General features: G+C 35.8%; 1 protein-coding gene across 1 annotated transcript in view; it reads left to right on the top strand.

Moving 5' to 3' along the window:
- The window catches only part of LOC135204249 (dipeptidyl peptidase 4-like), a gene marked incomplete in the record, with an annotated part of 468,438 nt that overhangs the window by 356,647 nt on the left and 88,254 nt on the right, over positions 1-23,537 (top strand). The window contains 1 exon segment of the mRNA XM_064234365.1: positions 4,182-4,395. Coding sequence (XP_064090435.1) covers positions 4,182-4,395 — 214 coding nt within the window.

The following is a 23,537-nucleotide window of genomic DNA, read 5'->3' as shown; positions in this document are numbered from 1 at the left end:
TATCCACTATTTTATTGTTTGTATATTTTTCGCTAGTATATATGATCTACCTTGTCAAAAGCTTTTGCAAAGTCTAGATAAACCACATCTGTTTCATTTCCGCTTTTCATATTTTGTTTTTTTATATGTTCTCACGGTAGACTAACAGTTGGGTTTGTGTACTTTTCCCGTGTACAAAACCATGTTGTCCTATATTAAACAAATTATTTTTTATTAAATGTTTCATAATATTATCTTCATTACCCTTTCATACACTTTCATAATATGTGATGTTAGACTCACAGGCCTATAATTACTTGCCTCTAGTCTTGATCCACTTTTAAAAGTAGGGGTAATATATGCTAATTTTGTGCTCATCATAATCGTGCCTGTATCTACACTTTGTCTTAATAATATTGCAAGTGGCTTTGCGATAGAATGAACTACTTTCTTTAACAAAATAGCAGGGCCACCATCAGGCCCTGCTGCAGCTCCATTTTTAATTTCATTAATAGCCTGCACAATATCAGCTTTATTAATATCTATGTCTGCTAAATTTTTCCACTATTTTTTTCCTCCCCTTACTTCTATATCATTATCTTCATTATCAATTCTTGAGGTGAATTCTCTCTATATCGTTTCTGCCAATATGTTGCATATTTCCTTTTTTTCATTCGTTAATCTCCCTTCAATTCTTAGAAGGCCTATTTCTGTTCTTGTTTTTATTCATCTTTTTCGCATACGAGTATAATAGTTTGGGGTTTTGCTTGATATTGACTAGGGCTTTTCTTCCAAGTCCCGTTTTTCATTTTCTTTTGATTGTATAATCTTTCGTTCTGCATTTTTTAGTTAGATCACTTTCCATGCATATTTTTCTTTTGCAAGACCTTTTTTCCACTTTCTGATTTTCTGGAACAAGATCCTTCTGTCTCTTGGTATCCATGACTGATGTTTACTTTTCTTCTTTGGTATATAATTATCCACTATTTTCTCTAATATTTTATATAATATCTCCGTATTTACCCTTATGTCATCACTTACGAAAATGTTATCCCAATCTTTGCTTAATTCTTCATTTATTTCTGACCATTTTATATTTTTACTGTAGAAGTTGTATTTTCCATATCCTTCCCACTTTTTCATTTCTTGCTTATCTCTGTTTTCACTTGCTTTGGAATGGACTGTTAATTCTATGACATTATGGTCTGAAATACTCGCATTATAAACTATTATTTCTTTAACATAATTCACCTCGTTCTCAAATACTAGGTCTCAGTAAAATGTTCCTTTCTTGTTGGCAGGTGATTTATTTGTTGAATGTTGTATTCTATTAGCATATCTAATAGCTTTTCGAATTGCCTCTTATCTTCTGCACTACTATTACTCTCTTTTTATATGTATAACTACAACCACAATCTCCTATTCTTTCTTTCCAGTCTACAAAAGGAAAGTTAAAGTCTCCGGATAGGGGAATAGTCCAGTCCTTGTGATTTCTACATATATCATCCATTTTTTCTATTATTGTGTCAAACTCTTTAGTATTTGGGGTCTATATATTACTAATGGTTCAATTCATTTTTCAGATTCAAATTCTACCGCTATTAGTTCACATTCTGAGAGAGAAGAGAGAGAGAGGAGAGAGAGAGAGAGAGAGAGAGAGAGAGAGAGAGAGAGAGAAAGGGTGCGGAAAACAAAAAGCTACAGCAAGTTCTTATCAAGCAGTGCTCTGTCACTGTCTAAAGATTAGCTGAAACCCGTAAAAGTGCTTCCTTTCATTCTCTTTTACTATTATATACTATCTGAAATAAAAAATAAAAAAAACTTCTTACTCCCAGTCCGTCTCATCCCGTAAATAATCACAAAACGAAAAAGAAAACGGTTTCTTAATTTTTTACGATCAATGTTTTTTTTGTCAAGAAAAACGTCAGCCATAAGTCCTTCATCGTCCGGACTCTTCTACTTGCGAGAGCAGATAAGGTGTCATATGGAATGACACATAGCTAGGCCGCTTCTCTCGGCCTTATCGCCGTTGCTTGAGAGAGAGAGAGAGAATAGTGGTGTGTGGTAATATGCGCTTTTGGACTTCCAGTGTCGAGTAAAATCTTAAAATTCATTTTGCATGCGGTGGTGGAAATATGTAGTTTTTGACGGTGAGCCATACTTGTCGTCAAGCTACATCTCACAGTGAGTTCACTGATGCACTCTCTCTCTCTTCTCGTCTCTCTCTCTCTCTCTCTCTCTCTCTCTCTCTCTCTCAATATAATATATAATATATAATAATATATATACTTATATAATATATCATATATATTAGATATATATATATATATATATAGATAGATGATATAGATATATATAGTATATGTATATATATGTATATGGGTGGGTGTATATATAGTATGTGTGTGCGCCTGTGTCTGTATGTGTGTATTTGAATACACGATCCCTATCAATGCATATACACACAGACTCAATCGCAAACTCTGGCTGTTGCCGAGAGGAGAGAAGATGAGAGAGAGAGAGAGAGAGAGGAGAGAGAGAGAGAGTAAGATATACCCTAATCTCTCTACCTAAGCTAACTTGTATAATAGAATTATGCAAATTCTAACAACCCCCCAACCCCCCACCCCACCCCCGAGAAAAATGGAATTAATCCCCGGCTCCCTTGCAAACAGCAAAATCCCAGATTAAAACCTCTGACCTCCTGGAGGAACTAACAGCATCCCAACACTCGTATTATCCTTAATTCCCAATCGCGATTTGCATAACTGAGGGTCGTTATGACTGGCTGGTATTTGTGCGCGCGCGCGGGAAGTCTGTTTCTACTTACTCTCTCCGAACGGGCCCTGGATGCATGTTACTTTTATTATTTATTTTTAGTCGTTCTGTTTATTGGTTCCGTTCAATTTTTTGAATTACCTTTAAGATATTTACAATACATTTTCTATGTTTATAAATTCCGTTCGTTATGTCTGTTTTCTATTATTTTAAGATAAAGAATTTGGATTTGTTTATAGGTTCCGTTCGTTCTGTCTACTTTGAATGATTTTAAGATATTTAAGACGATTCTCTTTTGTTTCTACGGTCCCTTGATTCTGTCTATTTTGAATTTACTTCGAGGTATTTAGAATTTATTTCGTTTTGTTTATGGTTCCGTTCGTTATGTTTTGCATTGAGCAGAAAGCTTCAGAAGTTTTTATTTATTTATTTTAATTATTTATTTTTATTTGTAGGATGCATTTTGTCTATTTTTAGCTTTATTTATTTAGAGGGCTCGGTCGTTCTGTTTTCTTCTTCTTCTCCTTCTTCTTCTTTTTAGTCTAAAATGTATGGAAGAATTTTTGCATGAACTCCTTTATCTACAAGTTTGTTCATATAGTTTTTTTCTGTTTAAAAAGGGTTTGAAATATGTTAAAAATGGGTCTTTTAGCTTTTGTTAAAAAAAAACATGTTTTTAATTTGGTAAATAAAAACAAGGTTTTTTCGAAGTTTGCTGAAAAATCAGTCTTTTTTAATCCGTTAAATCTCTATGTTAGATATGGAAAATAGCCACTGAAAATATTTCGATATTGCTGAAAAAAAATTATTTTGTTGACCACGTAAAACTTATTGATTCTCGAACTTTGTTTAATTACGTAAATATCAAGAGAGTTGATCTATGTATTATCTTATCCTGAGAGCAATGAAGTATGTGTGACACCTAAACGAACTGAATTTCGTAGTCCTCCGTACCTGATCATCAGGTTATTAAGCCAATTGGGAATATCTGACGCTCCGTCCGACACGTGACAATCATGTTGAATCGATATTAAGAGTTGATTTAAACGCCACTTGACTGATATTCATAGTAATATGCATGGTTCGTAGATCCCTGTCCTTCATTCCTAAGCATGTAACGATGGCTGTGCCGCCTCTACGTGGCTTGAGAGACCCTTACATGTCTTAAAAAAAATTTTAAAAAATAGAAACAATTAATCTAAAATTTTATCCATAGTAATATTCATAGTCTGCAGATCCCTGTCCTTCATTTCTAAGCATGCACCGCTGGCTGTACTGGGTCCCATTGGCTTGAGAAACCCCCAAATGTCTTGTAAAAGAAATTAAAAAAAAATACAAAAAAAAATGAATCTAGACAACTTGACATCTCCAGTTCCAACCGACAGTAGACGCCCCCACTGACACACACCTTCGAATTCTTGCAGGAATTGGCCGCTGCCACGCCCAATCAAAGAAACTGGAAAGGTATTATCATCGCAGTCTTGGTCATCTGCTTCGTGCTGGGCATGATAGTGACCTCGGTGTTGCTCCTGACCCCGCCGGACGACGGGCCGAGAGTCAAAGGTCGGAGATTTGAGTTAGAGGACCTATTAGGGGACGACTTCAAGATCCACACCTTCAATGGCAGCTGGATCTCGGGTGAGTGGGAGAAGGGACTTCTGTTTTTTTATATATATATTTATTGAATTTGATTTTGGTTATTTAAGTCTTTGCATATTATTAAATATGGTTTAAGGACAGTACCTGTAACTCTTAAGGATTTAGATTATGTTTTTAACATCATTCAAAGATTTATATTTTATACTGTATCAATATTGATACGGATAAAATCATACATTTTTTGTAATGTTAATAATAATAATAATAAATAATAAGAATAAATAATAATAATAATAATAATAATAATAATAATTAATAATGATGATGTGATGATGATGATGATGATGATGATATGATGATGATGAATGATGATGAATAATAATAATAATGTAATAATAATAATAATAATAATGTTCTCCTACCTCTATATAATTCCCTCAAGAACTGTCGCCTTAATTAGTTATTATATCCACCTTGGTCTGCTCCCCATTGTTGTTAAGTCCCCCCATCTCCATTCCCCTCCTACCCCTCCCCATTGCCCTCCAACCCCCTCCCCATTCCCGCTCCCATTCCCACTCCCATTCCCCTTCCATCTCCCCCGCCCCCAGAATGCCATTTTCACTTTTCCCTCCTCCGTTCTCTGCCTTCAAGGAGTTTCCTCACCCTATGGTCATTGCTTCCTAATTATTTCTACCATGGAAAACTCTTTATTTGGCTCAAGTCATAACATTAATTTACTCAGATATGGGGTAATTTTTCAACTAGTATCTCTCCGTTCTTTATTTACATCAGGTGTTTAGCAACATAACTTTTTTTTTAACGGGATTATAGTTGATATAATTATTCGGTTTCACGTTGGTTGAAAATCTGATGGGCCATTTTTCCAGTTGTTTAATCTTACCAGACATTCTCTCCCATTCATTCTTCCAGATTGTCAGTCGTTCAGAGGTTATTTCAGTGTTGTTGTTGTTGTTGTTGTTGTTGTCGTTGTTGTTGTTGTTTTTGTTGGTGTATGTGTGTGTTTTGACATTTTCATTCTAATCTCCAGTTACCCCTCTGATAAAAAAAATAAAAAATAAAAAAAAGTTTCGTGGTTTCTTGGACCTCATGATGGGCTATTTTCTGGTTTATATTTTTTATGTATTTACTTGTGTATATATTTGAAATTTATCCATTTTTCTATAAGTTTAGTCCTTGAAAAAAAGAGACAGTTACGAGCGAGAAACAGAAGGACGTGGTGAACATGGTGAAGAAATTACACACTCACACACACACACAGATGTTTTTGCTCATTTTAAGAATAGCTTTTCCGTAATACGAGAGAAAGACAAGTAGATACTTAATGCTAAATTGATCCACATTAAATTGAGATCTGATTCTTCGTCGAGTCTATGGCGTCTTTCTCTTCGAATTTATTGTCCTTTTTTTTCGTTGTGAGATCAAGGTGGCCTTGTGCCAGCACAGAATCCGAGTATTAGAATGATCCCATAATCACTTCTGTCAACTGGAGATTTCTTAGTTCGGTGACGAAGTTAGGGACATCTTTTTATACATCCCCCCCATTTCTTTCGATGCCTTCGAAGAATCTTTTTTCGAGAAAGTAGGAGAGGGGGGAAAAAAACTTGATAAATAATAATTCTAGATTCGGGAGAAACTAGACTCATCCAAAAGCCATTTGGAAATCGTAAAAGAGGAAACGCTTCGCTAAATGGTCCAGGCATCGTCCGTTATAGCATACCATTTATTTCTCTATTTATTTAAGTTTGATTTTATGCTGAAGGAAGGGAAAGGTTTCTCCGTATCTGGCAATGGCTGGAGCGGTTACGTTAGGCCTACGTTTTGCTGTTAGAAACTGGTTTTGTATCTCAAATTAATTCCTTTTTTTGCGTTTGGAGGGATGTGGTTGGGTTCATCTAGCTGTAAGAGATGTGATTTAGACTAGTCTTTTCATGTCTTATAGTTTTATATTGACTATCTTTACCGTTTTGTAATAAGTGATAAAAACATTTTTGCTTACTCGAGGAGTAAACCTACAAACGACTTTGTTGTTGTTGTTGGAGGTTAAGAAAGGTCTATGGAAGAGCCTAAAAAGGTCTGGAAAAGGTGTTTTACGTTGAGTTAAAGATACGGGAATTTTAAGACGGGATATTTATGATTTATTTATTATAATGAAAATGTAAAAAATTAATACTGTGCATGTTAAACAGTACAGAGTAATTATTTCTAATAAGATCTATCGTATTCATTTTCCATTTCGTTTGACTGTTGATTTTAGCACGTTTTAATTTACGTCAAGTTAGGAATGTAATGTTTACAACTTGTGGGCGAGGTGAAAATCTTGCTCGCGTTTCGAGTAAGCTGGAGGCCGGGTCGCGCCTTGTTTATTATTCTATCCATAAGCGAAGGATGCTGCCTTTGTGAATTATTCCTGTAACCAATTGAAATTTATGCAGCTGCAATAGAAGTTGAATCACCGGAAACACGATGTGTTTACTAAAATAACCACCGGAACGCGTATGTTTATCCAGGAGTTTATTTATTTACAGACGAGCAGAAAGGATCACCTGGAATCTGTCTATACTCTGTTTTTTTCCATCTGTCCATCCGCCTGTGGTGTTTTTGTATGGTAACACTGCGTCTCGGGCTTTAAATAGTTACGTTATATGTAAGTTTTAGGTAAATAAAAGGATATCTGGGTATACATTTGCAACTGAAAAGTGTTTTAATAATTTACTGTATGCGAAGTACACCGTTACTATTCGAAATAGGATATTATTATTATTGTTGAATGTAAGCTGAATGTAACTATCTAAAGCCCGGGACGCAGTGTTACCATACGGAAACACCACAGGCGGATGGACAGATGGAAAAAAACAGATTATAGTCTGGATATTCGCGTAAGACCCTTCACGATGAATCACTGGCAAATAAGAGGAACTTGGTACTACTATGTCTATAGAGTGTACTATTATGAAGCAGATAGCTTGACGAGACGCTTCGCTGATATCGATATCCAATCGATACCCTGGTTGGCCTTAATGGGTAACCCCGCATCTGTTTTCTCTCTCTCTCTCTCTCTCTCTCTCTCTCTCTCTCTCTCTCTCTCTCTTGTTCTTACACCATATTTTCTCAGGAGAGAGAATTACATTTGTGAACGTAGAATTCATTTTATTCACATTAATAACAGTTTCAAAAACATTTCAGACATATTGATGCAACATCAGTCGCTTTGCCGAAGACTTCCGTATCTCTCTCTCTCTCTCTCTCTCTCTCTCTCTCTCTCTCTCTCTCTCTCTCTCTCTCTCTCTCTCTCTTTTCCTGCAGGAAATTAGGACGCATATCAGGAGATATCCTATTTATCTCAGACCCGGAAGGGGCTCTCTCTCTCTCTCTCTCTCTCTCTCTCTCTCTCTCTCTCTCTCTCTCTCTCTGATCAGGGGAGTAATACGGTTTACGTGGAGTCATCAACAATATATAGTTTTAATGGATATGCTAAGGTGCTCTCTCTCTCTCTCTCTCTCTCTCTCTCTCTCTCTCTCTCTCTCTCTCTCTCTCTCTCTCTCTCTCTGAAAACGGAGTTTGAATTTGCATTCCGAGTTTATCACTCTCTTTACTTTACTTAAACTTACTTCTTAATGTCTTTTTTTATATTCATTTTTTTTAGTGTAGCTTTCGCGAGATGCCAAGAAAATACGCGAATATAGTAGTTTTTTTTTTTTTTTCTTTCTTTTTTTTTTGCTCTCCATGTGTGTATGTCGTGTGTGTACGTGCATTCATTGTATACACTTAATAATATATATCCATAAACGAATTCCGAATACAAATATTGGAATGAATCAGAATTAAATTCCGTCTTTTGGTGGGCGGGGTTGAGGGGGTGGGGGGGGAATTGTTCCGAATACACATTGAAGCTCTTTATTTGCGGATCACGTAATTCCTCTTTTTTTCTTTTTATTCCACAGTTCCTACGTTGTTTTGTCAGTGTTAACCTAACTGTTATAGGACGGAAATAAAATATTTTTTGTCTCTTTTTATGCATTTTCAATTACGTTGATTGATACGTCTGCGACTGTTAAAACTGGCGTCGCAGCACCTAGGTTACTGACGCCATGATATAATTAGATAGGAAATTGAAAAAAAGATAAATGAATAGATACGTTTGAAAGGAGTCTCTTTTAAGAAATATCCATATATATATATATATATATCTATATATATATATATATATATATATTATATATATATATTATATATATATATATATATATATATATATATATATATATATGTGTGTGTGTGTGTGTGTGTGTGTGTGTGTGTGTGAAAGTTGGAGAAATAATGGAAGAGAATGAGAGAGAGAGAGAGAGAGAGAGAGAGAGAGAGAGAGAGAGAGAGAGAGAGATTTCTCTATCTATCGAATCAGATTCTGGGAGCTAAAAAAAAAAATTAAATAAAAAAAAGACCCTTCTTGTGATGCATACGGAAGGAAAGAGGAGTTCGGGAGATAAAGACTTCAGAGATATGTGTCCTTATCTGAGGCCGAAGGTTAAGACCCTATCTTCTTCGTCTTCTTCTTCTTCTTCTTCTTCTCACGGTCTTAGCGTCGCCCTAACCTTGTATAAGCAGGGTATCATCCCCTTCCCAAAATGCTTAGCAAAAAACTCTCTCTCTCTCTCTCTCTCTCTCTCTCTCTCTCTCTCTCTCTCTCTAGCTTACCCACGCTCTCTCACTACACGAGGAGTTTTATCAGTTTAACGACATGGGTTTTATTGCTTGTTCTGTTAGTCGGGGGTTTCAGCAGGTCGGGTAGAAGGAGTATTGTGGGAGTTGGGGATTACTCCCCCTCCCCCCATCCTTCCCAATCCACCAACGAACACCCCCTACCCGCCCCATGACCCTTCCCCGTGATAACTTACGTACAGGGAAAAGGGATTATTTTGTAGGCTGGGTTTCAAGTTCACATATTTCACGACAGCAATTTTTCTTTCTAGTAGCTTTGATAGATTTGTACTAGGTTTTTATTTTTATATTTTATGAAGATTTATTATGTTGAATATATTACCGATTAGTTAAGCGTAATATTGTAATTTTGCGCGTAAGTATTTTTGGTTAAATACTTGGCAGATTAGTCTTGAAATGTTTTTACTTTGTAACCCCCAACATTTGCGTGAAAAAACGTTTGTGCAATCATACGCAAAAATACGTTTGAGAATACAATAAATATATAATAATTTTTATTAAGCTTTTTATTAAGCTCTTAGTGGATTAGCCCTTGAATTATTTTTCCTTTCTGACCCCAAACATTTATGAGACACGTTTATGCCCATATATGTGTAATTAATTCAAATTCAGATATGATAGATATATCTATATATATCTTCTTTTTGTTTACATATTCAGATACACTGAAAACATCTACTGCCATTTCTTTCGTAACCCTACCATTTTCCTCGCGTGATTCATAGACCAAATTTGCAAACGTGAATAAATGATCATACATTACTTCTCGGAAACTAACGAAGAACGTAACATGAGAGGTATTACTTAATGCAAGAAGGGTTATAGCATCAACATTACCATATTGAAATAAACATTATTCACCTGGAACTACTGAAGGAATAAATCGGTTTTGGACTTGGTTCCAGTACGTTTCTTGGAAAATGATGTTGCATATTACTCTGCTCTTCAAATGGATTCTTTTTTTTTTAAGGTGAGTGGATGGGGGTTCTGGGTGGGTAGTGAGTGTGGGCGAGGTAGTGGGGGGAGGGGAGGAGATGGATGCCCTAGTAAGTGCTTTTGATACCAAGCCAAAAATTAAGTTGCTTTGTAATTTTAGCAGGCAGGACTCACATTTCCTTTCGGATTGCCAGTTCCGTCGACCTCCAGCGACGATAGTATATGAGAGGAACGGGATTTCACGTCCCAACCATCGGGACGTTACGTACCTCCATTTTGCGTACTTATGTAAAGACCAGTATTTCTTATTGAATTCTGAGAACGATCTTCTTACGAAGGCCAGTGATGAGATAGGTTTAATGGTAAACGCGCTTTGTATCGTTTATAAGTGTTTTGTTGTTATCGACCGAATACAAAAGAGAGATCGATAAGCAAGCAGTATTTTATATCATGCTCGATATAAAATACAGAAACAAATATATTTTGTAATTTATGATTACTTCAAAGGTTCAAGCGAAGGGCCAATACATTACTACCATGATACTATTCTCCTTGCATCTTAATACATTTGATCTATTTGTTGATTTATTAGTTTTTTATGATAAGTTGGTTTTCTTCCTCCTGCATTTTCCTTTACCTCATCTTACTTCTTCCTAATGCAGACCATAATCTTTGGAAGCTTAAATTTCAAGTCAGTGGCCCCTTTGGTGAGCTTGTTCCATATGAATAGGTTTCATCTTCTGAATAATAATAATAATAATAATAATAATAATAATAATAATAATAATAATAATAATAATAATAATAATAATGCCATATGTAGGAAGTGCAATACGAAAAATGAAACCATAAACCACATAGCAAGCGAATGCCCGGCACTTGCACAGAACCAGTACAAAAAGAGGCATGATTCAGTGGCAAAAGCCCTCCACTGGAGCCTGTGCAAGAAACATCAGCTACCTTGCAGTAATAAGTGGTACGAGTACCAACCTGAAGGAGTGACAGAAAACGATCAGGCAAAGATCCTCTGGGACTATGGTATCAGAACGGATAGGGTGATACGTGCAAATAGACCAGACGTGACGTTGATTGACAAAGTCAAGAAGAAAGTATCACTCATTGATGTCGCAATACCATGGGACACCAGAGTTGAAGAGAAAGAGAGGGAAAAAATGGATAAGTATCAAGATCTGAAAATAGAAATAAGAAGGATATGGGATATGCAGTGGAAATTGTACCCATAATCATAGGAGCACTAGGCACGATCCCAAGATCCCTGAAAAGGAATCTGGAAAAACTAGAGGCTGAAGTAGCTCCAGGACTCATGCAGAAGAGTGTGATCCTAGAAATGGCGCGCATAGTAAGAAAAGTGATGGACTCCTAAGGAGGCAGGATGCAACCCGGAACCCCACACTATAAATACCACCCAGTCGAATTGGAGGATTGTGATAGAACAATAATAATAATAATAATAATAATAATAATAATATTAATATTAATATTTAATATAATAATAATAATAATAATAATAATAATTAATAATAATAATAATAATAATAATAATAATAATAATAATAATAATAATAATAATAATAAGGGCTCTTATTAGATTATCCCAAAACCCCCAATCACTTTCCTTTCTAAGTATCAAGTCATTACACACTTACGATTACTTAAATTCCATTCGTTCAAGGAAGAGAAAGATGAATCCTGGAGAGAAAATTAAAAAAGAAAAAACTTCATCTAAGAGAGTTTTTTCTTCCTCATTAGACTCTTCCCTGTGATTTCCCAAAAGGGTTATTTAGCTCATAGAGGATAAAAGAGAACCCGACATGAAATTCTTTGTAGGCTTTTTAAGTTAAGTCGTAGAATTGTAGACTTGAAGGTTACTGTATCATGTATCATTCTTGTATCCCGAAGGAGTGTATATATTATATAATATATATATATTAGATATATAATATTATTATAGAATATTTTATATATTTATATATATATGTATATATTATATAATATATATAGTATACTATATATATACTATATATATATATATATATTTATATTTATATATATATGTATATATTAGCGCGCGCGCGTGTGTGTGTGTGTGTGTGTGTAAATTTTCGATGAGTGAAACTCCATATTCTAAAAAAAAAATGGCAAAAGTAACACTGGCAGTTGCTTGGTAATTGCTTATTAGTTGCGTAGCAGTTGCTTACCAGTTGCTTAGGAATTGTTTATCAGTTTGTAAGTTGTTTAGGAGTTGTGCAGCAATTGCTTACCAGTTGCTTAGGAATTGCTTACCATGAGCAATTAGTTGCAGTTGCGTAGCAGTTGCTCACCTATTAGTGTAACAGTTGGCCACAAGTTGCTGATTACCATCAGCTGTATAGCAGCTTCTTGACCCTTGTGTAAACAGCTGCGTAGCAATTGCTTGAGAGAAAGCGCCAAGCCAAGCAACTGCGGGATCTGAGCAGCGGGGAGCTTCGTTCCACCGCTGGAATTATGGGGAGAATTCCAGCAGTTATCGATCTCCCCAATAGGTCGTGGTTTATATTTCATTGTATTAACGAGATAACGTGACGTCATCGTGTTCTGTCTCCAAAAAGAAGTCTCTCTCTCTCTCTCTCTCTCTTTTCAAGTTGCTCTAATTAGCAAGATAATATACAGTTATGCTTTTATACATTACGTTAACGTTGCTTCCTTGCTATAAATACCAAGTTGATAATAAGATTATTATTATTAGTATTGTTATTATTATGCGTGGCTAAGAAAGTTATTTATAGGTGGCCCATGAGCCTGTATCATTCTAAGAGGGTAAAGGGAGGCCGATGGGGCTGTTAGGCACCCCCATCTCCCCCCCCCCCCCCCCCAACAATCATCCAACCCCACTGACGATCACGTGATATCCTTTTCGTGTTTGTCCAAAAAAAAAAAAAGAGAGAAATAGAATTGGACAAAGAATTGATTTAAGGGGACACCTGTCTTATTTACCTGAATTTTTGTTTTCTTAATGTTGGTGCATGTATTGATGACAGTTGGTTATGTTTTAAAGTGCTGATGACAATTGGTAAGATATCAAGGCTATGACAGCGGTGCCATGATTTTATGTTTACCATATAGTATTCTTAGCGGGCTTGTTATAACTTCTACAGTCATTAATATCATCACTATTTGCAGTAAGTACTGTAGTTACTACGTCATTATTGCGTAAACCTAATTCCATCACTACTGCCATCATCTTAACAAATGCATAAAGAATAATACTGAAAAATGTATTATAAGTTCTCAGCTACCTTCATTTTTTCCCTCTTTTTTTTATTCAGATTAATATATGCGTATTTTCTGAATGGTGGTAGTAATAAAAAATGTAAACAAATCGTAAGAATGTTCATTCAAAACCCTCGGACAATTTCCACCTCGTATGATGAGACGTCAGTCTTAGCAACAGTTTTCCTTCTCAGAGTGATCCAACTTCCCTCAAAAGACAGGCAACGTCTATTGGTAATCCTTATATCAGCGTTAGGCAACACGCATATGGGGGGGAGGGGCGGGGCTGTGGGGAGGGCGGCTATTTGCCTGTCACCGCAATCTCATGATATGTCAACCTATTTATTTTGCCTAAGGAAAATTTGGCAGGTTTTGGAAAAGAAATCTCGCGCCCGTCATGTTTTAGACGTCTGAATTCTACCATATATTTTTCCTCCGTGTCAGAGGGGCTATTCAAATCTTGGTCCCTGTCCCTTTGCCCCTCCTCCCCCCGCTCCCCAAAATCATCTTGTTCCTCCTCCCCATCTCCTTCCCAAACTGGCACCCTCCCCTCCCCTTTTCACCAAACGCTTTTTATTGTAATGGGGATGTCCAATTCCTATTATTTTTTGTCCACTCCCCCTCCATTATATATTTAGTTTTGCCAATCAAGTTGGAATAAGGATATTTCTCTCTATATGTATCTCTGTCTGTCTGTTTCTCTGTAATTAGGACACGTCTCTTTAGTTATGCAACTTTCTGTCAGTCTGTCTATCTAGCTATGTGTCTGTTTAGCTTTTTTTCTGTTTAGTTTAATCTCTAACCCTCTTCTCAGTTCCTTCTCGTTAGTCCAGTTCCCTACTTTATCGCTTTCTCTTGCTGTTTTGACGACTACTTAAGAGCAGCTATTGCCACTTGAGTAGCATGCTAGGTAGTAAAACAAATACCTTTAGTTCTGTTGCATTGATATGGATATTTCTGCGATGTGATTGATCTTAAACCCTCTTTTAATTATGACGATAAGAATACTTCGTCGTCTATTATTTTATGGCCTTCCCAGTTGTGACCCATTAAAATTGTTCTCTATAGGGGTCATTTTCCCCCACGACAAAGGGCGATATATGTGTATATATATATATATATATATATATATATATATATATATATATATATGTATATATATATATATATATATATATATATATATATGTATGTATGTAGTATGTATGTAGTATAATATATATAGATATATTATATATATATATATATATATATATATATATATATATACATATATATATATATATATATATATATTATATATATATATATATATATATATATATATATATATACACACACATATATATATATATATATATATATATATATATATATATATATATATATATATATATATATATATATATATATATATTATATATATATATAGATAAGAGAGAGAGAGAAGGAGAAGAGAGAAGAAGGAGAAAGAGAGAAGGAGGAGAGAGAGAGAGAGAGAGAGAGAGAGTTTATTCTCTGTTCTGGGGTTTGTAACTAATTCTCACCGAGTTTCATTTCATATCTTATTAAAACTACCTCAGACACCTATGAAAGGTTTACTGGACGACCATTTTTACGGCCGGAACCAAGAAATGACAAGTCGAATGAATTATTGTACGAAACTGACTGAAACTGTCAGCCGAAATACATTTGAAATAGGGGACGAGGCAAGTTACTCTTCAATGTGAGCGGTAAACCCTCTGGAAATCATGAGAAAGTGAATTTCTAAGATATACATTCTAGGGGTTACCTCTAATACAGATCCCAAATACCATACACCAGGCAGGTTACTTGGCCCGGCACTACGTTAAGTCAAGTATAACATGCGAAGTTATATTATAGATGCTTTTCGTAAATACTCGTAAAAAGTTCAATGTTTAAAAAATGGAGGGAAAAATAAGTAATATATACATGCTTTTCGTAAATACTAGTAAAAAGTTCAGTGTTAAAAATGGAGGGAAAAATAAGTAATATTATACATGCTTTTCGTAAATACTCGTAAAAAAGTTTAATGTTAAAAAATGGAGGGAAAAATAAGTACTATTATACATGCTTTTCGTAAATACTCGTAAAAAGTTCAGGGTTAAAAAATGGAGGAAAAAATTAGTAATATTTTACATGATTTTTGTATATACACGTAAAAAAATTCAATGTTTAAAAAATGAAGGGAAAAATAAATAATATTATACATGTTTTTCGTAAATACTCGTAAAAAGTTCAGTGTTAAAAAATGAAGGGAAAAATAAGTAATATTATACAAGATTTTTGTATATACTCGTAAAAAATTCAATGTTTAAAAAATTGGGAAGGGAAAAATAAGTAATATTATACATGCTTTTCGTAAATACTGGTAAAAAGTTCAGTGTTAAAAATGGAGGGAAAAATTAGTAATATTATACATGCTTTTCGTAAATACTCGTAAAAAAGTTTAATGTTAGAAAATGGAGGAAAAATTTTAATTTTTCCAAATTAACTCACCGCGAATAATATCATATGTTGCTATGAAAAATTGGTATTTCATTAAATTACAAGTAAATATTCGTAAGTATGTACTTAAAAATAATAACAAGAGACGAAAGATGATGCGTTACTTCTATAATTATATAAATTAATCAATAACAAGATCACATCCTCCATAAATAGCTTTTTTTCCTTCGCGCCTTAAACACATGAAGACGGCATTTAAACTCCCGCCAGTCAAGAGCCCTGATACAGTGAACCACAGGCGCGATTTGAATCTCCCGACGATGCAGGTGTCCGCTGACTCCCCCGAATGAATGGAGGGGAGGGGAGTATTTAAACCATTCTTTCGCCGGGAAGAATTTAAAGGTGTCCATTCAAACTGAACTGAGCTATTCGATTCAACAATTTAAATGGCTCCTGCCCTCTTTTTTTAAAGCCAGTGGCGGTGTTGCCATTCGATATCAAGCGATGATATTTTACTAAAATGTAGTTTTTGAGTATTCTGCAAATATCTTAAATGAGATTTTATAGTTTAGAATAGTTTTTAAGCTTATGTTTGGGCTAATATTGTTTTAAATATCTCTGAGAATGGCTCCGACCCTCTTTTTAAAGCCATAGGCGTTGTTGGCATTCGATCTCAAGCTATATTTTACTAAAATGTCCTTTTTAAGTATTTTTTTGGATATCTTAAATGAGATTTTATAGTTCAAAATAGTTTTTAAATGTTGAGGCTAATATTGTTTTAAATATCTCTGATGAAAAGGTGATATATATGAGATATTTCACGTTTGATGTAAGTATGTCTCCTGGCGTGAATTACGTCATAAGCAATGTAATAAAAGATTGCTCTCATTGCACAATACGGACTATCAGAGAGGCTAAAAACTCCACCGAGGAAGTATGCCGATTTATCAAGTATTCCCCAACAACAGCCTGTCGGGAAGTTTGGCCCCGGGAAGTTCACTTAATGACCTGTCCAAGTCCAAAAACGATCAGGTCAAGTGACGAAATCGATTTTTAGTGGAGTTTTTTCTGCATTTTTTTTTTCTCCAGAGAAATACGTATTACACAAAATGGTTTTGGAGAGGGAGAATTGATAAAGGATTTGGTATAGGGAGAATTGATAGAGGGAGAATTGATAAAGATAAAGATTTGATTGAGGGAGAACTGATGATGATTTGGTATAATTGTCGTAATAAGAAATAATTTAATAATTGGAGAGAAAACTATTGTAGCCTTTTATTTAAAGAAATATGACTATATTGTCATACGTTACTCTCTCTCTCTCTCTCTCTCTCTCTCTCTCTCTCTCTCTCTCTCTCTCTCGTAAACGTACCCCATAGGAAAGGAAAAAAAAAGTCCTAAGAGGTTCTTAAATGACTTCATAACCCTGTTTTCATGGAGATGTATGTTTATGTCAAAAAGATTCGTCCCTGTGTATTATGCCTAAGGGGCCTCTTTTATTGCAGGTTCTGTTATGCCATATTCGCCTTTATATTCAGCTCTGTCTTCGTGCAATTTGCTTTTCGTATAGAGCAATGAAATATGGTCAGATGTTTTGCATTAGGGTTCTTTTCCCACAGTAATTTACGGTAGTGATGCTAACATTTTATGATGTTTATTTTATGGATTCCCCATTTCAAGAAACAACTGGGTATTTTAAAAGGTGGTTTCCTTCTTCCTTGAGACGGGGGTGGGTATGTGTGATGGAACCACTGTGCAGACTACTAGAGAGGAGAGAGAGAGAGAGAGAGAGAGAGAGAGAGAGAGAGAGAGAGAACATTTCTGAATTGTAAGAACTATGAAAAGGGAGACTGGAGTTGAATTGAGATTCGTGGAAGACAAAACACAGGAAATATACGAGTGGCAGAATTTCGCAGAGGCTGAATAAGTGTGTGTGTGTGTGTGTGTGCGTTTTATGACTGAAAGGATGACGTTCATCTGCATTAATTATCAATACGCACGCAGGGACTCGTATTTCTCTCTTCCTAATCTATTTTAAATTCCTCTTTTAACATATAAATCCAGAGAACCTCCATCTTCACGTTTCGACTTACGAATGCAAATCTCCTCATTCCTGCCCCACAGAATGTCTGTCTACTCTCGAGATAACTCAGATAACCAACTCTCTCCATTTCGTTTTTATTACCTCCCATCTAGATCCACTTTATTCTCCAGTCTTCCAGGATGCATCCAGTCTTACTTCCAGTCTTTCTCCTCCTCTCCAGTCTTACAGTCTGCTTCCAGATTTCTTCCAGTTTTCTTCCAGTCTTTCTCCTCCTCTTCAGTCTTACAGTCTTCTTTTAGTCTTTCTCTTCCTCTCCAAACTTACAGTCTGCTTCCAGATTTCTTCCAGTCTTCTTCCAGTCTCTCTCCTCCTCTCCAGTCTTACAGTCTGCTTCCAGATTTCTTCCAGTTTTCTTCCAGTCTTTCTCCTCCTCTTCAGTCTTACAGTCTTCCTTTAGTCTTTCTCCTCCTCTCCAATCTTACAGTCTGCTTCCAGATTTCTTCCAGTTTTCTTCCAGTCTTTCTCCTCCTCTCCAGTCTTACAGTCTGCTTCCAGATTACTTCCAGTCTTCTTTTAGTCTTTCTCCTCCTCTCCAGTCTTACAGTCTGCTTCCAGATTTCTTCCAGTTTTCTTCCAGTCTTTCTCCTCCTCTCCAGTCTTACAGTCTGCTTCCAGATTACTTCCAGTCTTCTTTTAGTCTTACTTGTGATGAAGATAGGAACGCTCTACAAAGAGACCTTAACAAAGTATATGATTGGGCAGAGGTAAATAGGATGGTATTTAACTCTGATAAATTTGAATCAATAAATTATGGAGACAGAGAAAGAAAGCTATATGCATATAAGGGACCTAATAATGAGACCATCACAAATAAGGAAGCAGTTAAAGACCTTGGTGTGATGATGAATAGGAACATGTTATGCAATGATCAAATAGCAACTCTGTTGGCAAAATGTAAAGCAAAAATGGGAATGTTGTTACGGCACTTCAAAACAAGAAAAGCTGAACACATGATTATGCTTTATAAAACATATGTTCGTAGTCCCTTGACTTGAATTGCAATATGATATGGTACCCACACTATCAAAAGGATATTGCACAAATAGAGAGTGTACAAAAGGTCCTTTACAGCTAGAATAGAAGAAGTTAAGGACCTAGACTACTGGGAAAGACTACAATTCTTAAAATTATATAGTCTAGAAAGGAGAAGAGAACGCTACATGATAATTCAGGCATGGAAACAGATAGAAGGAATAGCAGAAAATATCATGGAACTAAAAATATCAGAAAGAGCAAGCAGAGGTAGATTAATAGTGCCCAAAACTATACCAGGAAAAATAAGGGAAAGCACACAGGACATTAATCCACTACGCACCAGCATCGATAATGCAGCGTCTATTCAATGCGTTGCCAGCTCATCTGAGGAATATATCAGGAGTGAGCGTAGATGTGTTTAAGAATAAGCTCGACAAATATCTAAACTGCATCCCAGACCATCCAAGATTGGAAGATGCAAAATATACCGGAAGATGTACTAGCAACTCTCTGGTAGACATTAGAGGTGCCTCACACTGAGGGACCTGGGGCAACCCGAACAAGATGTAAGGTCTGTAAGGTCTGTAAGGTCCAGTCTTACAGTCTGCTTCCAGATTTCTCCAGTCTTCTTCCAGTCTTTCTCCTCCTTTCCAGTCTTCCAGTTTTCTTCCAGTCTCTCCTCCTCACCATTCTTACAGTCTGCTTCCAGATTACTTCCAGTTTTCTTCCAGTCTTTCTCCTCCTCATCAGTCTTACAGTCTGCTTCCAGATTTCTTCCTGTCTTCATCCAGTCTTTCTCCTCATCCTCCCTCCGTCCCATCACGGTAGAATCTGCGTCTAGATTCCTTGACCTATTTGACCCCTATTCCAGTGGTTGGATCCATTCCAACGGTGGCCGTAAAACCGGGGAATAAAGACGGAGTATATGGGGTTGTAATTGCTAGCTTAAATGAACGTTTTTACAGCTCAGCCTGGGCGTATACTAGACAACGGATTATAACTCGTAAAGAAAACGAGCGTCTCGTTGATTTTTGTGTGGTGAGGTCCGGTTTCAGTCGAGAGTTTTGCTAGGTAGATCATTCTGGGTATTTAAAATGATTCCTGAGAATTCCAGTCGTGTTTGTGTATATGGATATATTTTTATTTGCCAAATTCCGAACCCGACAGTTATTAAGTGATACTCAAAACCTTCATATCTGATAGCAAATGTAATTGCGATCTACATGACTTCCAACCTCAGTTCGTATCTGAATTCTCCTCTTCCAGAACGCCTGGTATCAGATTTTAAACGCGCCACAGGAAACAGGCCGTGTGAAATTAAATATTTGCGGAGGAGGTGAACTTAATTAAAGTCGAAATTTTAAGTTGGGTTCATTAAAATAACGATTCTTTTAAATATACTTCTATTTAAATGCATGAGGTAGTAAGAATTAGTTGGCTTTAAGATAGCTTTCATTAAGTTAGCAATTATTTTAATTTTTTATTCGGCAAGATGATTTATATTTCGTTGAATTGTTTATTTTTTCAGTTTTTTCTAACAATCAAATTATTCACGCATTCTCATCTTGTGACGCCAGATAATATCCAGTTATTCAGTCACCCCCTCCCGTTAGATCTTGTTATTACTTCTGGCATTCATTAAGGTCACATGATTTTAAACCATGAATATTTTTTACAAATGATTAACAAAAACATTACGATATAATCAAAATATTAATGATTTTGTTTATATATAAATAAAACCATAAATTGATACCATTCTTTCAAACCATGAATATTTTTTCAGTTATAATTATCAAAAGCATTAATTACAATATTGAATTGGTGTAATAATCACCAAATTCTCTTTCTTTCATTTATTTTTTAGTTTCATTTGTTCACGCCCCTTATTAACAAAATATTAAACCTTTTATTCAGAAATTAATTAAAAACAAAAGTAGACGAATATTCTGGGTTATTTCCAGACCACTTGTTGCTCACTTAACGACCACTTAAAAAATGAATCGTTCCATTGAGAAATTCAAAATAAGTTTTCATTAGCATGGCTGGAATATGCCGCATTTGACGAGATCGAAGTCACCTCTCTCTCTCTCTCTCTCTCTCTCTCTCTCTCTCTCTCAGAGGCTTACTAGGCCAGTCAGTTTTTCTCCCAACCTTCATTCTGGTCTATTTAATTTCTTTCCCTCCCCGTTCTTTGTCAATATTCGTATGTTCCTAGTGGCCTCGGATCTCTCTCTCTCTCTCTCTCTCTCTCTCTCTCTCTCTCTCTCTCTCTCTCTCTCTCAGGCTTATTCTAGGCCAGTCAGTTTTTCTCCCAACCTTCATTTTGGTCTATTTAATTTCTTTCTCCCCGTTCTTTGTCAGTATTCGTATGTTCCTAGTAGCCTCGGATCTCTCTCTCTCTCTCTCTCTCTCTCTCTCTCTCTCTCTCTCTCGTCAAAGCGAGCCACTTACATAATGACCCAACATTAACTTTTATGAGATCTGCATTCAAACAAGCACTTGTTTGTGTGTACGCTTTTATGGATATGACATGCGAGGGGGTTTCCGCCCCCCGTCCCGCTCCCCTTCCCCTCATTCACTTAGGCACGTTGCTTTATAGAAGAGAGAGAGAGAGAGAGAGAGAGAGAGAGAGAGAGAGACGGGATTCATCAACACAAGGGTTCTCGGGTATTCAAACTTAGACATTTAACCCCCTTTAAGTAAAATCATTTTACCACGCGCTATCTCTCTGGGCTACTGCGTGGTTTCTCTCTCTCTCTCTCTCTCTCTCTCTCTCTCTCTCTCTCTCTCTCTCTCTCATTAATTTCGTGAAAATTAGCAAATATATTCAGTAACTGAATTCCTTAACTTTTACAAAAAATAAGATTGCATCAGAGTATGAGATTTAATGCTTCCCAAAAGTGAATCATCTCGAGAGGATCAAAGAGGGTCTCCTGATGGAAAAAAAATTCCGTTCAACCATTCTTAAGATATCGTGCTCCTTCCAGTGGAACTATAATTTTACAGACACAAAGAAAATGCATCAGTATAATCCTTATATGTAAAAAAATAGAAGAGGGAACTAATTAACAACAAATAAATGTGGAATAACAAAACCTTAACTGGAATCCATACATTTACTATAGAATCCCTCTATGCAACGCAGTTAACAGCAGAACGAAATCAAAGAAATAAAGGCAAAATAAAGATGAGAATAACAGAGACATAACTGAAACACACACATAAACAATAACGCAGGTCAGACATCATCTACGTAATGGTTATGACCTTGTCTATTGAGCCCAAAATGCTTCTCTACGTGCCACATATTTCCAACATGCTAATTGTATGGAAGCACGAATTCGCATGTATAGTTCGCGATGACGCGAAAAAAATACGTGTATAATGATCATGGTTAAAAATATGTGCTCGTATGACAGCAAATATGATTTTATGACGAATTTTTATTTTGTTCTACACTTTACGTCACTCTGATATGTAATTTCTCTTTGTCTGCTTTATAATTTGGGACATTCTATTTTATTCTTATTTCTCTTTTTTATAAGGTGTTCTTTGTTCTTTTTTTATTATTATTTTTTGCATTTCTCTAATTCTGCTTTTCATCCTGGACTAATGTAATGTGCGCTCAGCATGACACGGATGTGGAGTCACACGAAAGGTTTTTTTTTTTCATTTATTTATACTTCTCGTCGTGAATTTCATAACTATATTAATTTTTCTTTGTTAATATATTATATATATATATATATGTGTGTGTGTGTGTGTGTGTGTGTGTGTGTGTGTATTTACATATATGTTTATTAATATGACTGGTAACAATGTTCTGTAACAACAGAATTCCATCTAATAAAAGGAGCCCATAAAAACACCCCAAAATATAGAGAAAAAAGTACTATATTTCAGAGACTGCTGTCTCCCTCTTCAAGGTAGATGAATGAGAAAAGTTTACAGAAAAGGTGGTATTTATACCAAGAGGTCCATCCACAAACAAGCCAATTTAAGTCACCCCCGCTGATAATCTTCCTTTAATCTTCTTAAGGGTTGGTTGAATGAAGAGGTTGTCGATCGTGTCCGAAATCCATGCTCCTTTTGAGATGTTCATTACCTGCCTCTCTTTTATTAAGGCCGATTCCATCATTTGACTCTTGTACCGGCAGTTGCTGCTATAAATTACACGTGACAAATTCCAGTTTATTCTATGGTTATGTTCATTTATATGGTTGAAAATAGCAGAGTTCTGTTGTCCATACCTAACTGACCGTTTGTGTTGTATTAATCTCTGGGGAAGGGATTTACCTGTAAATCCGATGTAAGATTGGTCACAGTCCTGGCATGGGATTTCGTATACCCCAGAGTCCTTTGGAGATGCCTTTTGTTGGACGTTAATCAGGGATTTGGCTAAGGTGTTTGGGTAAGTAAATACAAAAGGGTTCGATTTTCCGAAGGGATTGGTTTATTCTCTTAATCGTGTCCAGGTGGGGAATTATTATTTTATTGTTGGGTGTATCTCTGTCTTGTCTTTAGGGGGTCGGTAGAAAATTACGTTTTGCTTTGTGAATTGCTTTCTCAATTATATGGTCAGGATATTTTAAAGACGAAAGTTGCTTGCGAATTAGTTCAAATTCTTTTTCCAGGAATTCTGGGGAACAAATTCGTAAGGCTCTTAAGAACAAGTTACTAGCTA

This window comes from Macrobrachium nipponense, chromosome 44 (assembly GCF_015104395.2).
Source record: "Macrobrachium nipponense isolate FS-2020 chromosome 44, ASM1510439v2, whole genome shotgun sequence".
Classification (NCBI taxonomy): Eukaryota; Metazoa; Arthropoda; class Malacostraca; order Decapoda; family Palaemonidae; genus Macrobrachium; species Macrobrachium nipponense.
This window is presented reverse-complemented; position numbering and strand designations above follow the sequence as displayed.